At 39.6% G+C, this 18,236-nt stretch overlaps 1 protein-coding gene across 11 annotated transcripts in view; it reads right to left on the minus strand.

The window, feature by feature from the left end:
• tjp1b (tight junction protein 1b) overlaps window positions 1-18,236 on the minus strand; it is a 70,664-nt gene that overhangs the window by 27,946 nt on the left and 24,482 nt on the right. For 9 of the 11 annotated variants that reach the window (XM_072434516.1, XM_072434506.1, XM_072434510.1 and 6 more), the window contains one exon: window positions 16,916-17,048. In XM_072434516.1, the coding sequence (XP_072290617.1) occupies window positions 16,916-17,048 (133 nt within the window). Of the gene's footprint in view, window positions 1-753; window positions 927-16,915; window positions 17,049-18,236 lie in introns of those variants that run through there. The other 2 variants (XM_072434513.1, XM_072434515.1) reach the window with 2 other exon arrangements.

The raw sequence follows: 18,236 nt of genomic DNA on the forward strand, positions 1-18,236 counted from the left end.
AGGTCCAGTGACGGGGCACTTAGTCATCCTGGATCCTCCTGGCCAAGGCTCAGTGTGTTGACGAGGAGGATGTCATGAATAAACGGCATGCCTCTTGTTTACTGCATATTCACCTTAACTGAAAGGAGGGTTGGTATGAAAGTGTCACCAAACCCTCGCCAGCTAACAAGCTAGCACTAGCCAACTGCTACCTAGCTTTACCACTCAAGTTTTACTAGCTGACCATCAAAACAAGGTGGGTCATCATATGACCTCCCCTTTAATTAGGAAAACCGATGCCATGTTTACTGCCCCTGAGCTCATGTTACCGCTCTCTGATTTCTCACATAGCAGTGCACTTAATAAATCTTATGCCACTTCAAACTGCCTTGGTCAAACCAACTCTAACTGGCCGACATTTTGTTCGCCAGTGAGGCTAGCCTGGCTAACGCTACCTGGACGCACTTGACGTGAGCCAGCAGTCCGCCTGCTGACAGCTCCACCACAAGACATTTTCTGACATAAAAACGCAGCTATAAAAAGAGGCAAGTCAAATGAGACTGTAACCATTGTTACGTATCCCACTGTTTAGATGATAACATTAGCCATCGGAGATGGAGCTAACAATTAGCTGAGCTAGCGCGGAGGTAGCGGTACTTCCACTTGCAGCGTTATCGCCTGTTCCCGCAGAGCACATCCAGGCTGCTCCTGCGGCGACAGCAAAATGGTCTCCCACATAACGCACTCGCCAAATAAGCTAGGAAAGACAATCACCTCGTAAAAGCAATGGTCCTCACGACGCACTTGTGAAAATCCTTGAGGAGAGGAATGGAGAGGTATTCTGCTGTGGCTCCAGAGCAGCAGCAGCCGCACTGCAATGGCAGGCAGTCCCCCCTCTGCGCTCACACTTCGGCTGTCTTCAGCGCCGCGGCGACACTGACAGGTTCATGTGGAACAGACCATTAGGGTTTGTCCGCGGGGGGACGGAGAGGCTGTCCGCAGCAGCAGACATCCAGCAGCAGACATCCAGCAGCAGACATCCAGCAGCAGACATCCAGCAGCAGACATCCAGCAGCAGACATCCAGCAGCAGACATCCAGCAGCAGACATCCAGCAGCAGACATCCAGCAGCAGACATCCAGCAGCAGACATCCAGCAGCAGACATCCAGCAGCAGACATCCAGCAGCAGACATCCAGCAGCAGACATCCAGCAGCAGACATCCAGCAGCATCCCGCGCCATATCAGCGGGAGAACAAGGTGTCGCTCGTAGGAGAGGGAAACACATGAGGCCATCTGAGCGGCACAGGCAAGATGCAAGCCCCGTTCACCAGGAACCATTATTCACCCGCCATCATTCGTTAATTAATATAACGTTACACCATTTATCTTTACAGCATTACCATAGGAAAATACTTCCATTATGTACAGTCAAGGTGAAAAAAGGCAATTCATATTTTTTTGACCAGATATTTTAGTGTAAATAAGATAAGATATTTCTTTATTGTCCACACATGGTGACATTTCATTGTTGCAACGCAGATAAATACAGAGGAAAATAGCCTACTTGAAGGGTTATATAACAACTGAGTACAAAAATTAGGCATCTTTGAAAGCGAAATCCCATCCCTGAGGGCTAATAGAACATTCCTTTAGTAAAAAAGCAAAATAGCCACAGGCTTAGGCCTATTAGATGACATTGCCTTTCAAATAGTTATAGCTATAGTTATATATCCAAACTAAAAAACTGCAGCTCAATAGGCTATGGCCAAGGTGCGCATATATATATATATATATATATATATATATATATATATATATATATATATATATATATATATATTAGTAAAACAAATGCCAACTTTCACAAGGAAAGCTGAGGTAGTCTAGTAATGACATGCTGCATAAAGCCATTTAAAATGCAGAGGATACCAAAATCCCGCTTACAGTCGCTGAGCTCAATGCAGGTTCCCATGGGGCGAACACAATTAATCAATAGAGAGTAGAATGTAAATTGTGCACTGCAGCAAAGTAACTCTTAATACCCTTCTATGTGGACTTTTGTGCTTGGTTTTGATGAGGGACTTTATACTGTAGTGCACCTTCAGTTGTCTTTTTTAACTTGGAAGTGTTGTGACCGTTCTTGTCACCTTTACCTATGGACACTAATGAGCTCTGGAGGAGATAGAGGCTGAATGTTATGGCGGTTGGAGCACAGAGGTCCCCTGCAATGTTGCTGACGTAAGGAGACCCGCTGCGGATTTCATTGGAGGAGAGGAGAGAGAGAGAGAGATAAGAGAGCGAGAGGAGCATCTTGACTAGAAGAATGTGAATTGTGACCAAGGTCATATAAGTATTAGATAAAAAATGGCGGTTTTACAGATTCTGCGCAAAAGTATTTGTCATAATTTTTATTTAGATACACTCTATTAAGCCTTACCTAAATATAAGTTGTTTTTTTTATGATTTCCAGTGCTCAGACATATAGAAATAAATTGTTTCTCCAGAAAAAGTAATTAAAAGTAATGAATCCTTAAGCGATCAAAAACATAAACAGTAACTTTACTGTACCAATTATTCAATTAAAATGTTTTATATCACTGATGCCTATTCATGTTATATTTATATTAGGACTTGGCAGTTATTGCAAATAAAATAAAGTTGTCAATCAAATATTCTTGACCTAATATGTGGAGAAGATAAGTTCGATTTTTCTCAAGTTGATTTGTGTTGGTAATTTTGTTTAATAAATTGGAAATACATTTACAACTAGCACACAGCAATATCACAGGCCAACAAATACATGCTTTCAAAACATTATCTATAAATGAATGAACATGTCGTACTATCAGGCAACTAAATGTTTTTATGTTTTTCTTGCGAATGAAGCCCTTGAACTCTCCTCTCCTAATGCTATGTCCCTGTTTGCACCACTGCCTCCAACTGCACAGAGGGACTTTCACACGCCAAGCAACAAAAATGATGCAGAACGTTTTCCAGATCAGCATATTTAACAAGAGAAGCCTGCATCCAAACGACTGCACGGCTAAGACTGCAGGAGCCGATTGCACATTTGCAAAAGGCAAATTAGAAATTCACAGCGGGTCGGCTTGTAGACAGCTGCCCCTGATAGTGAATGAGTCGACCACTTTAGACATATAGGGTCAAGGAAAAACAGACAAGTAGACAATCTGGCCTATCCATAAGCTCTAATGATTAGGGCTATCAAATGACAAGACTTCTACAGCGGGAGAATGGGACTTGTCGATACAATATGAAGGGGATAAAAGTGGTGTTATGTGTCACTGCGCTGCCAAAGATGCTGATAGATGTTGATAGACAAAACTTGATGCGTCTTATCTTGTTGTCAGTTTTTTTTCTGTTCCAAATTGGAGAAACATCAGTGTAATCCCATAATGGAGCGAGCTGGCCACTGGACAGAAGAGTGTTTTTAGCTTTCTTAGTTGTCCTCAGCCAACATAGATGACCTCAGATATGGGTAAAAGTAGGATAACCTTTAGAGAATACGATTGCATGGTCGGGTACATTTTTCGAGAAGTAACAGTTTTTTTCACAGGCCGCGATAAACATAAATATTTTTAGTCTTTAACCAGTTGTGATTGCATAGCAAAACTGTCAAACAAACAAGTTTTAGCTACTTGTTTATTTTTGACAGTTATATATGCACAAACATGTCCATCATTTGTTTAGTCATCACGTTTATTAAGATGTGAGTTTTTATGAGTATATTTCACACATCCAAGAACAGCGCTGTAACCTCATACTGAGCTACTTCTGAACAAATCTGCTTGCTAAGATTGCTTGAAATTTGTGGGTTGTCCTCAGCCGGTATTAGTGCCCTCCAGCATATGAACTGCAGTGTTGTTTTTGAAGAACTGTTCTTTTGTTGGAAGAATAAAAGCTGTTATGGTTGCCTTATTATACAAAAACTAACATGATTGTGTAACGCCACTAGTCAAATGTGCTAAAAAACAACTGTATTCTGCTTACTACTACAAATAATTGTCTACAGCAAAACAATCTATTATACATTGATTTGACAAATTTGTTCAGCTACATTCAGTGTCATGTCCTGACCAAGGACACATTAGCTGTATTTACTGAGTAGAGCAGGGACCTTATATTTAGTTCATAAATATATATTGTAGGGACATGTGTGTTTTGACATATTGGAATGACATGTGGAGCTTGCATTTTTGTATTTCTGTATTTGTGTGTGTCCTCAGTCAACACCAGTGACCTCTATGAGATAGCACAAGCAGTATAACAGGACCTCCAGTCAACAGCCTCAACATTAGCAATAGCTGCTGTAGGAATCCCTTACTCTAAGCTTCATAATGCCACAGGAGGTCACAGTGTGCCGAGCTGAAAAGAGACAGCACTTCATGATATAGAGCAAGCAGTATACTATATAGTATAGACAGCAATAAAAACAACAATTCAGAAGTCGCTATAAAGAAGAACAGGGAATGACCTCCATATGATCCAATTGAAAGCAGCAAATATGTAGTTTACCTGTGGATGCTGTAAAGCATTGTCTCACAAAGAAAGAATCATGAGGGCTATTGCATGGGCTTAGTTTTTATACATGTAGTAGTTTAGTAGGTCAAATTCCATCCTATGTAATTAGTATGGTTTCCAGGCTCCAGTCACCCGCGACCCCTAATGGGAACAAGCGGTAGAAAATGAATGAATGAATGCAAGGCCTTCATTCAAGAATTAAGAAATAATAAGCGATAAGAGTGCATCTTGTGCTAGTGCTAAAAGACTAGTGCTAAAAGAAAGAATGAATCAAGAAATGTATTTAAAGTAGAGATGGTCTGATATGGATTTGTTTTAGCCGATACCAATTTGATATTTTCAAATAAATATCAGCTCCAAATATCAAGCGAAATCGGTTAAAATAGGCAAATACCAATATTGGAACCTATATATTACCCTGGATCCATCTGTCCTTTATTTCAATCAGAGTCAGAATAATTTTATTGTTATTGTCAGTTAACTAAATTCACAAATTAGGAACTTGCTTTGGCTGTAAGGTGTAACATAAAACAATGCATAAGAAAGAAAGACAGCATGCATTTACAAATACTATCTTTTGGGAATTGCGTAATACTTTTACGGCTAGAACGGTTAGATGGTAAGAACAATAATATGCTAAATAATTACATTTCACAAAAAGAAAAATATATCATCATAATAGTTACAAAATAAGATTTTAGAATCAAGTGTATCCAAATGATTCTTGGCCGTCTAATGTAACACAATAAAGGTTCAGCGCTGATCAATGACATCTACATATTTATACATAAACATGGCAGCAGATGGTATATCAGTGACTCTGACTGAACATAGAGACAGTGGGATACTGTGGCCACCAAAATAGCCAGACCAAAACATACAGGAAACCATTCTTTGCAGCGCTATTATGAGCTTGTGAGCAAAGCGGAAATAAACAATATCCACAGATTTCCCAAATGTTGGCTAATCCCTGTGTTATCCCCCACCGACAGCTGAAGTCAGACAGATCCAGTGACCTTAACCAGTCCAGGTCCACGGATCATGTGACACGAGGTATCAACATCCAAATCCGCTATGGATCAAACTTTGGCATCCTGGACCACAACAGCACAGAAATCACCCAAGGATGTTTATCCAGGACACACACACAAATGCTAATAAATATGTGGACTTGGACACAAGGTTTGGACAATGTCGCTGTACCTAATATTTGGAAAATTTAGATACATTATTTTCTGATTTACACAGAGCGCAGCGGTCGATTGATGATCTTTGTCAATTAACTAGAAAGCTCTATTTGTTATCTACTCAAGACCACGTAGAAAAGTCCTTATCCGAATTTACCAAATAAAAGGCACTTCAATCTAACATCGCCTCACAATCACTTCGACCTGTGCCGTAAATAATTAATGAAGTGTCCATAATATTTATCTTCCATCAAATAGGCTTTTAAATTACTTTGAGGGTTCTGCTGTTCCAAAGCTTTGTCTCGTGGGGGAAACCTATAGCTCAAGATGAGAGCAAAGCAATTAGAATCTCCACTCAGCAGGCCGGGGTGGTGGGTGGAGGGCAGGTGATGGGGCAAAAGAGACAGTGGGACAAATAGAGGAAAAAGGTGTAAACTACCGCAGTGCGCAAAGAAGCCAGACTCTATAATAAATCTTCTCACATGAACTGGAAATTAATTTGTGAACAACTATAGTTGGACTTATAGATAAAGCCAATAATGAAAAATACACACAATCTATTATTGAATGGGCAAGGTTCCTTGCAGTCTGCAGTGTAATTTATAGCATACTATGTGTTTATAGGACTGCAATCGAATTGGAATCACAATATGAATGGATGCAATTGGCAAATTGCAAAAGCTGCAATTTTTGAAGCTCCATAATTTCCTGCACAAACAACAAATTATCCTGTCTTATTCTGAATAAAAAAACTGCTAACCCTGTAGATTAGAGCTGTACAAAGAAAAACTGTCAGTCCGAAAAGCCTGTTCAGTCTTTTTGTAAATCTTCTGTATAAATGTGAACTTTGAACAAAACAGAATTAAAGTATAAATCGTAATATTTCAATATATATGTATTATCTATCTATCTCTCTATCTCTCTCTCTCTCTCTCTCTCTCTCTCTCTCTCTATATATATATATATATATATATATATATATATCATACATTTCAGATGGCAACACAACATGCATTAGGATGAAAACACTATATTGTCTATGATTTTGTGGTAGGTAAGATAATTGAGCTTGTGACAAAATAAAAATACGGTAATTCAGGTTAATTTCTGATTCAAACAGATATTCATAATCACGACAAGAATGCTACATGGCAACATGATTTGCGTAAACCCAATGTGCTTAAAGTCACAGTTTTGAGTGTAAAATACAAGCACAGTGTCGACATAGGACGTCCTGGGTCACCTATGTAAACATGGGTGTTAAGTAGTAAAACCCTGCCCTCTATAGGCCGTTCTCTGAACACGATCCATCTGTGTCACGTCAGGCCTGGGAAGGTGCCCTATGGAGAATACATTTTGTGGCAAACACAGGAGTAGATGTGCGTGATGTGAACCCAGCTGACTGACTCAGGGAGACACGAGACAGAGCTAGCCTCAGACCCAAACAGCATATGGGGCCTCTCAGGGCATCCACACACAGCACATGTCCAGCAACACAGGCAGCCAGCCACTCATGAAGGAACCACATAATTATTCACACGACATATTATTAACCTACACATATAGCTATAACATATTTGACAACAAATTATAAAATGAAAACTGTTACGGACCAGAACATAGATGCTCTAAATGTCAGCCATTAAAGGTTTACAAATGTGTAACAACACATTTAAGGTAAAGCAATAAAAGGACTGTCGTGGCTGCCCAGTCACCAGAGAGTTTGTAAAATGATTACTTCTTTGACCCCATGCACACTCCTGTCACGTGACTGGTTCGATCAATAAAATCACCCTCACCAACATAAATGTATATTTTTTAAAATAATGACTTGGTGAAGTTAGTTGTTGGAGTTTACTTTGATGCATATTGTATGTTAAGTGTACTGTATCGCTGGCCCTGTCTTGCATGAAAGAAATGTTTTTCACACGCATGCTTTCTACAAGACCCAATCTGCTCATGACGCCTTCATTATCATGCATTATGTAACACGATGTCGGGAGCAGCTGTTTCATACCAAATCCTACTGTATCACCAAAAAAAAAAGAAAAGAAGGATGACCTCTAAAACAATCCAGTTGTATTCTCTCATAATCGATCAAAAGCCCATGTAATCCGCCTCTAGCATCCATGAGTGAGGCCGTCAGAGATATAGTGATTGATTAAGTTGTCTAGGGAACCACTCCATTCTTCATGCTCCAAAGACAGCCACCATCTTGGATCCTACAATATTGCATCACCCTGTAGCCTGTCCTTCACTTGACCCTGTGCTTAAATTAGTGTAATCTGCAACCAATAAACCTGTTTCAAACCATTGGGTATATTATATTATATTATATTATAGATTCGGACAGCCCATAGTTAATTTTTAGATATAGAAAAAAAATGGCACGGGACGTTGTCATATACTCCACAGCTGCTGTAGCGGTTAACCGGCCCTTATAAATCAAGTGCAAAATTCAATAGAGTTGTTGGGATTTATGTCGTTTGAGTCTTGTCCCGTGCAATGATTTGTTGCAGATGAGGGACAGCGGCTTGACCATAAAAACAATTCAGGAGCACCAGCTATTTTTTACAAATCTCCGACAGGACAAGGACTCTGCAGGTTTATTACACACGTTTAAACGGGGACAGTCAATTGGGTTGTGTTCAAATAGGAGTGTAAAATACGATCAAATTAACTGGCTAAATGATTCTTGGTACAGTGACAAAATATTTGTTACACCTTGATACATAAGACCACTCAACAACAACAAAACTTAAAAGTAATCACAAACCATTGTAATTATTAATATAGCTTTGTTTGTTTTTGCCCATCCCATAATTACATTTAATTATTTACATTTTTGTCCCTGTAAACTTCATGTCACTGGGCAGTGCGGCGTGAAATGGTGGAGAAGAGCGGGTATAGCATTCAGCACAATCAACACAGAGCCTGGCCTTAAAGGTTAGTTTTGAGGTATATACATATACAAATGTAAAGGTAAAATTGTAATAACACATCTGCATGCACACAGTGATAAGTTGCACTGCCATTGGGGGTATGTATTTTTTTTTTTAAATGGTAAATGCTGAACGACCATGAAGTGCAGGGCCTTTTCACATGGTTTGACTTTCAAAATGTGTCCTTTTTGTACTCTTTATTACTTCGTCCACCTTTGTCTAACTTATTTTATCACTCCGCTCTCATTTTTATTGCGTGTTCTATAAAGCTTACATGGGAGTACAGCAGTTTGATCCCCTGTCTTATACGTGTAGGAGAAATGCCAATAAAATAGGCTCTGTGCGCAAGGTCAAAACTATGTACAGTTATTCCAAAGCAATAAAGCTCACTATCCCATACTTCAGTGCCAGCGCGGACCATAATGAGTGACATAATGGCTTCAGACAGTGCCTACAGTGACCTGCCATATGTCCTATCAGACCTTGAATGGCTGCCCCCAGAAAATTAACATCTGTCATCCCCTCTCTGCCTCACAATCATACAACAGCACGGTCTATTCAGCGCTCCACACAGTCACCTCTCCCCCGAGCTCATCACCTATAGGACAAAATAATTTATCCCTCCGACTCTTGTTCTTACATAACGCACCCATCTCACCTACAAAAAGGAAGGAAGAAAAAAATCTGCTGCGCCAATCACAGCGTCTCCTCTTCCTCCCAGTACGACCTCCTACGGTGTTGGTTGTAATAAATCTCCCGTGCCCACCCTCTGCCACGCTCCACTCCTCCTTATCTCTGTCTCTGCCTGTTGTTTTTCTATAGCACAATATACTGTATATGTAATGTATGCGATGGGCCAGTCTATTTCCCAGTGTTGTTGACGTTTCAGGAACATCTTTCTACTGTTCACCCAGGCATGTTAAATATCTGCACCTTCAGGGGTGAAACATGCTCAAGCTGTGCACATTATATTTATTTTTGGTTTATTTACAATGTTATTAAGCTACCATATAGAGATCAAATGTCATAAATCATCCACCAGCGTTGTTGTGAACATAACAGCAACTCTGTAAAGATAAGATTTGCCCAATTTTTTTTTTTTTTAAGTAAACAAAACAGGTGTGGATCAAATTCTTCAGATGCTGGACTAGTACTGGTGAATACTTCTAACACACTGTACTGTAAGTATAGCTTAACTCCAGTAGTATACATTTTAATCTCTCTCTGGTTTGTTCTAATACTAACGTGGATGTTGTTTGGTGTGACGATAAAATACTGATTTCTATATTGTCTAATCTGTTTTTAATACAGGACATTTTAAACTGTATGCACAAAATTATACCTAAATATAATCCAAAAATGATTGTGCTGCTTAAATATACCTAGATATAAATTGAAAATAACCTTTTTTGGCTTGGCTTAGAGCGGTCACAAATTCATTCTGGGGCAGGTGTAAGAGTCTCTGTTGAACTCCGGACCAGTGTGGCCAAGAGAGGCTGTGTTTGGCAATTACTTCATTTTACACAAGAATCGAAACATCAGACACAATCCTAAATCAAAGGAAGCTTCAGACATCCTTACAGTGCGCTATCCAGACTTAAAGAATCCTTGGCATAGGCGCTTACTTATGACATCACATTCACATGACCGCTTCTGAATAAATTGTCCCATTGAAAGTCACCAACACTGGGGGATTAGAATGTAGTGTTGGATCATGTTATCAGTCAACTGTGTCTCTGACTGGGGTCGTCCCCCCTGTGCACCTCCACCTACCTCCACCATCACACGGGAGTAATCTCCGACTAACAGGACCTGAATATGCAGATTGGTTAATTCAGCTGCAGTTGCTTCCTTCTGTGTAAATGCATCTACAGCACTTTCCAAAGACTGAGCAGTGAATAAATGCTTAGCTGGGGCTTTTTTGGCCGTGGTTAGAGAGGAAGAGAGAGAGGGGGGGAGTGCCGCTGTCCATTGGGCAGACTGCAGCCAAGGTTTTTTAAGAGCGGGATGGGGCAAGCCGGACTAATGGGAGATTAAGACCAAAAGCTACAGCTTGGTTGGTGACTGATCCTGATCTGTTAAGGAGCAATTAATTTGATTGCAATTTTTGTCTTGGCTTTTAGGTCCATCTGCTCCTGCTGATATATTGTACTGGCGCCACTCTCCTACAACTCACCTGGATAAAGACTCTGCAGTAGGCTTCCCTCTGAATGCTCTCCGCAAACAGCTGAGAGAGCAGTAAAATGGTGCAAGCAAACACACATCCCCAAATCACAGCACATAAAATGTTACTAAGCAAGCATTTGTCAGGATGTTATATAATGCGACCACCTAGACTCTTTGCACCGGTCCCAACCCTGTATGTGTTCAACAGTGTAATCATTATCAACACCAATCTGTTATGGCTAAATTTTGATTTCAATACTGAGAATAGGCTTGAGTTCTGATAAAGCGCAAGCTCATTCAAAACCTGATCAGGAAAGGTCATGTCCTGTCATTTTAATGTGTGTGTTTTTTAAATTGATTGGTTAAGAATGAGGATCTAGTTTCACTGCTAGTTTAGGTATCAATTAGTATCTGATTTTCGATATTTTTACAACAATGATTGCTAATGCTAATAATGCTGCAATTCAAAAGCAACAGCTGCAACAGCAAAATGTAAAGATGTTATGATGTAAATGCTGCACTTAAAAACCAAGATTTCAAATAGTATATGATCCTATTGGTGAAAGAAAGCAGCAGTTTTTACTTCACAGCACAACAATCAGTTTCAACAACACTGACCAACAATATGTAAAAGAATCACTAGAACATTTCGTCCTTAAAGTGGAAAAATATTGTGTGATGAAAAGAGACTAATTATGATGATTAAGGACAATACAAAATTTGAATCCAATATGAATGACGAGATACCTTAACTTATATTTCCAAAGTACCTATGCTGCGTTAATAAGTCCATAAACCTGCTACAATAATAATAAAACATTTTGAGTCCAGTTAAAAAAATAGTGGAGTAGAAAGTACAGATACATGCTCTCAAATGTAGTGAAGTAGTAAAAAGTATAGTATGTTACTTTCCACCACTGCTCTTATTTGTACTGGGACTTCCAAGTCATGTTCTAGTGTGGTCTCAGTTCCAAAAGGTTGTTTTTTTAATTTATTCCACAGACATAGCGTTAGCACTAGTTATGACTGATTGTTAGGAAGTAATGCCACCTCCCCAGGCAGAGGAGAGCTACATATTTAGTACAGTGTGGTTGATGAGTGCAGACAAATAGGTCCCGCACAAAAGGCAACGGGTGCATGCAGCTCATATAGTTCCCCCTCTCTCCATCTTCACTGCGATTCTGCAGCCTTTGCACTAAAATCTGATTCAAGCTTTCTGTGAACCGGGGCGCCGCTTGCCAACACAAATGACAGCGGGGGAGTGGGCCCGCAGCCAGAGTCCTCCTCTCCCCTGACTATCAACAGAGAAAAGCAATCAAAAGAAGCAATCAATATAAACAAAGTCTTAACTACTATTGATCATTTACCGCGCTCTGATGGGCAATGATAGTTATGGACCTAAAATCATACGGCGCCTTGATGAATATGTCTTCTTGTGATTTTAAATCAGGGGAAGACCACAGTTAGCTGTTGTGTGACATTTTAGTTGGATGCGATAGAGGAAGGCTTTGCTCTCCTCTCCTCAGCATCCTGCAGTCTCATCACTCACTGTAAGGCGGACCGTTACTTCCATCAGCTGCATTTGAGCTTCGAGCTATAGTCAGCAAGTTTTCCTCCAGTGAACACACAGACACGTACAAAAGAAATATAGAGCTGAAAGAAAGAAGCCAGCAGAACGCGTTGGTCTTGGGGGGCGCTGAGAGTGGCCTCTTGTGTAGTTTTGAGAGGGAAGTGAAGTGGCAGCACGGACAAATGAGAGAGGGATGCTCAGAAGGAAGAGACGTACATGAACAACACAGCTGGGACTTCAATCACAGAAAAGGTCATGTTTAATGTTATGTTCAAATTACTGGAAGCCGCCGGCACAAAAAGTCATGTCACGTCTTACACTATAACTATCTTGCCATGAACATAGGACCATTTTTAAGTGACACATCATCACTCTGGGTCCAAATGGTCAGAATTCCATTGACACAAAAGTTTGAGCCTCCTGATAAATGTTAGACAAAGCAGGGGAGAGGGATGGCTTCACACTAAATAATATCAGTGGGTGTAACTAGTAGGCTTAGATTTTAATGGAAAAAACAATTTCATAATTTAGGTCTAAAAATGATCTCTAGTGGAAGTCCATAGTTTGTTGATTATTATTGTGCAGTTTTAATGACAGAGGACTGGGTAGGCATCACTGGCACTGTCCTAAACTGGTTAAGGTCCAATCTGGAAGACAGGAAGTGTGAAGCACTTTGAATTGCCTGGTGTATGAAATGTGCTCTACAAATAAACTTGCCTTGCCTTAAATTTCAGTACAGCTTTATTCAAAACCCTGAATGTTAAAATCACCAAAACCATTGCCTTAAACCCATAAATATCATCACAGTACAGCGTTTATACAAGCCAGTAGTTATTGGTGTATGACTCATGACATATTCTAATCTAATGTCATTGATAGTGTTCATCATTGAGAAAAGTAGTGCGCATGCAATTTGTCAAACGTAGCTACAACTGCCACCACATAAAAAAGTATATTTGCACTGCACATAGTAACAATCAAAAATCTGGCATATGTATTAAGAATTTCATCTCTGTTGTGGTTCCAATTACATGGCACAAATCTCTGTTGCACTGCCAAGACAACACTTATAGAGCAAAGAGGAACATCAATACATCTTTCCATACTGTATAACTTTCTTAAACTCCAAAGTTTCAGTTAAGTTCACAGTGACTATGCATCCAGCGTATCAGCAGAAAGCGCTTGACGTTGTTTTGATGCATGTGTGGCGTGGGTTTTGCTGACCAGCTCCGGTATCAATAATTCAACAGGCGCAGTGGTTTTGTGGTGATCTTATAATGAGACGTATCTAAATTCAGAGTCGGGTCATAGCGCTATCTTTGCTGTCAACACGATAAAACTCCCCCGAGGCCCGAGGCTCGGCAACTCAAACAACAAGCACATGTATCACGCTGCCTGTGTCTGTCCACGTCCCCTTTGATTTGTGCACATCAACGCTCTAATGGAACGCGTTGTGAGTTATTACGCTTTATGATTTTTGAAGACGCACCACCAAAGGCCCTTTCATCAGGATTTAGGGACTATTAGAGCGAGGAAAACAGCAGGGCTTCAACCTTGAGTGTTTAAAAGACTGGAGTATTTCATGTACAGTCCCCTTCTATTTGTGAACAGTCGGGGTGTACGTTTACAGACCTTCATACTTGGATCCTGTTAGCATTTGCAAAGGATCTAGTGGAGGTTGTTGAAGCGGTAGCAGCTAAAGTAATATTAGTAATAGTAAGTAATAATAGTCAATGCCCAATCTCATCAGATCTTGGAAGCTAAGCAAGGCTGATCCTGGGTAGAATTTGGATGGGAGACTGGGAATAGCAGATGCCACAATGAAGAGGCAGTTGCTCATGTGTCGTGTCCTTCAGCAAGACACTTCATCCACCTTGACTGTGATGTCTGAGTTATCGGTTGTTGGTATAATAATGATAATTTGCAGCAAACCCTACTCAGACAGTTAGACAAAGTTAATTTAGCATCCAAGGCATGCGAGGATTACCGTATTTTCCGCACTGTACAGCGCACTGGATTATAAGGTAAATTAATGGTCTATTTTTGATAATTTTTCATATATAAGGTGCATTAAGTGAAACGAAACGTGTACCACTCAAAATTGGTTCGAGGTCAGTAAGCAACTTGAATTAATCCATATACTGTATAAGAAGCACTGGATTATGAGGTGCACTGTCGCTTTTTGAGAAAATAAAGGTTTTAAATGGTGCGGAAAATACGGTATCTTCAAGAGTGAAAAGTGAGGGTTGTGTGTACAAAAAAACCCAACAGATGCTCCTCAACTTAGCTGAAGTCCTTGAGCATGTTTGATAAAGGTTAAATAAAACGACGTGAGCCCAAAAGCAGCATCATGAGCCCGACCAGACTTGGTTAAATCCAGCTGTCACTCACATAGAAGCTGAACTATAGGAAGAAAAGTGTGTGTGTTCTGAGCAGACGGCTGCATTAAACAGTCACGACTTCACAAAAAAAGCAGATTGTCACAAAAAAAGCAGATTTCACAAAAAAAGCAGATCGTCACAGGGATGGGCTCATTTTTCGATCTTTATCACCACATCGCAGCCCAGCCCTAGTGTGAAGTGCATGGCAGCCTCAGTGATGACTCAATATTTCATTTATAGCAACTTTGAAAATACTATTAATCAATGCGTGCACAAATAAAAAAAAAAAAATGGTGCAAGATTCAAAAAAACGATGAGGAGCAAGAATAAAAATATCTCTGTCCAAGTGCGGTGTTATGCAACCACTACCATAGTTAGCGTGTAGAACCTTGGGCTAAAAAGTGCCACTTAAAGCAGCACCAGTAAGTCTCCCAAAGCCTGGGTTTAGCAAGAGGACAGGATGGGCATAAACCAGATTGAGAGAAAATATTCCTCTATATTAGCTCCTCTTTAATAACCGCTCTGTAAATCTAACACTAAATCCTACAATTTAGACAAATCCCCTAAAACCCAGTAATGGATGACTTTGATACAAGACTGGTGTGGACAGACATTCTTAACATTTCAGTGAAAAGAAACGTTCCTTGAAACATCTGTTTAATACATCGTCAATATTAGACACGTGAATATCCTGTACTCATGCATGTAATGTATGTACTTATGACCTAAAATATGCAATAGATTTGGATGGGATCATTTCAGGTAACTGCTGGACACCGATGACGTCCAAGCTTCTCCTCCTTTTTCAACTGATGTTCAAATACAATATTCATCAAAAAACACTGTGTCTTTTTGTCCTGTACTGTCCTCTATTGTCTGCAGCTTTATGTTTCAGTGCGCTTGGAGCAGTTTTGAAAGGCCAGGGGGATTTCGTGCCTGAGCAAAGATCTGTTTCCTCTTCCATAAAGTGTTTTGATTCTTGTTGTCAGGTTATTGCTCACGGCTGGTTTGTTTGTTGGTTATCTCCTCGGGAATAGCACTTATACTGTAAAGTGCCTTCAATTATTTAATACAGGAGAGTCAGTTGATATCTTATTTTTAGAGATAAGGTAGTATCACAGTTGACTCACATGAGCGTCTGGTGTATGGCTTAAAGTATGAATAATTTAAAGCTGGCACATGAGGTCAAAATTCACACATTTACGTTGAAAGATCCAGAAACGTAAAGAAACTAGATATTTCCTTGTCACATTATGTAGATCTGAATACATTTTCTGGAGAGTATTAGTGGTAGTAAAAGTATTAGCCATGATGAGTGCAACAGTAGCAAATATTAGTGTTGTGATGATAATAGCATTAGCAAAAAATGTCATAAATGTTATAAATGTCAAAAATGGTATTAGTGGTGTATAAAACAGTGAGTTAAATCATTCTCAACATGTTTTATTCTAAGTACATTTACAAAACCTGAAAGTATTTGGAGTATTTCCAAATAACTTACAATATTTCTGAGTAGTTAAAATTGTTTTTATTTTGCTACTAGCATTTATGCAAAATTAATTCAGGACATTTCTGACTGGTTTCAAAGTACAATTTTTTTACTTCGTTGTCTGGCTGCATTCAACGGTTGTTTCGCTAATCTAGTAATTATTCTTTCAATGAACTAACTGATTAGTTGTGCGAAAGACCTGTGAAAATAAATGGTTTACTACATTTGACCCAAGAAAACTGCTTGAGGTCATCCAAAGTATATGAAAAAAAGAAATGTACATGTTTTTTGTGAGATTTTGTTGTAAATATTTCTCTGTTTGAGTCATAATGATCCTCTTTTCTCTGCACATTTTTGAGTCGGTGTATAGTTTATATAATAATTATTTGAATAAGTTAAGAATTGAATAATCAATTAGTTGTAATAGCTTTTGTTATTTTGTTTCAGCTCTAGTCTGTTGGCATTGCATTGAAACAAGTTAGAAACAAATAAATTGACCCAAGTAGAATAAATCACAACTAGTTAAACCTGCTCAAGTGAAAACAATCGTGTTTCTATTCAGCCATGTGGACCTAATACATTTCAGCGCTTTCATTTGCAGACAGTCTCTCACAGGAGCTCATTGTTTGCCGTGTTGGTGTTGGTCAGTATTGTACTCACATGGGAGTCCAGCAGGTCGATGCTGTCCAGGCTCTTGCTGCGGTGGATGCGGCCCTTGATGCGGCGCAGTGATGGTTTGCCTTTTCCGTGACTTGATGACGCTCCAGAGCCGGCCGTGGGGCTCGGGTGGATCCTGATGGGAAACAAGAGGCTAACATGAGTACTACAGATGAATCCTAACATGAGTACTACAGACGAAACCTAACATGAGTACTACAGACAAATCCTAACATGAGTACTACAGACGAAACCTAACATGAGTACTACAGACAAATCCTAACATGAGTACTACAGACGAAACCTACCATGAGTACTACAGACGAATCCTAACATGAGTACTACAGACGAAACCTAACATGAGTACTACAGACAAATCCTAACATGAGTACTACAGACGAATCCTAACATGAGTACAACAAACGAATCCTAACATGAGTACTACAGACGAATCCTAACATGAGTACTACAGACGAATCCTAACATGAGTACAACAAACGAATCCTAACATGAGTACTACAGACGAATCCTAACATGAGTACTACAGACGAATCCTAACATGAGTACAACAAACGAATCCTAACATGAGTACTACAGACGAATCCTAACATGAGTACTACAGACGAATCCTAACATGAGTACTACAGACGAATCCTAACATGAGTACTACAGACAAATTCTAACATGAGTACTACAGACGAATCCTAACATGAGTACTACAGACGAATCCTAACATGAGTACAACAAACGAATCCTAACATGAGTACTACAGAAGAAACCTAACATGAGTACTACAGACGAAACCTAACATGAGTACTACAGACGAAACCTAACATGAGTACTACAGACAAATCCTAACATGAGTACTACAGACGAATCCTAACATGAGTACTACAGACGAAGCCTAACATGAGTACTACAGACGAATCCTAACATGAGTACAACAAACGAATCCTAACATGAGTACTACAGACGAAGGCTAACATGAGTACTACAGACGAATCCTAACATGAGTACTACAAACGAATCCTACCATGAGTACTACAGACGAATCCTACCATGAGTACTACAGACAAATCCTAACATGAGTACTACAGACGAATCCTAACATGAGTACTACAGACGAAACCTAACATGAGTACAACAAACGAATCCTAACATGAGTACTACAGACGAATCCTACCATGAGTACTACAGACGAATCCTAACATGAGTACTACAGACGAAACCTAACATGAGTACTACAGACGAATCCTAACATGAGTACAACAAACGAATCCTAACATGAGTACTACGGACGAATCCTAACATGAGTACTACAGAC

The sequence above is a fragment of the Eucyclogobius newberryi genome, unplaced genomic scaffold (assembly GCF_026437365.1).
Source record: "Eucyclogobius newberryi isolate DKJ021-1_F unplaced genomic scaffold, fEucNew1.0.hap1 SCAF_7, whole genome shotgun sequence".
Classification (NCBI taxonomy): domain Eukaryota; kingdom Metazoa; phylum Chordata; class Actinopteri; order Gobiiformes; family Gobiidae; genus Eucyclogobius; species Eucyclogobius newberryi.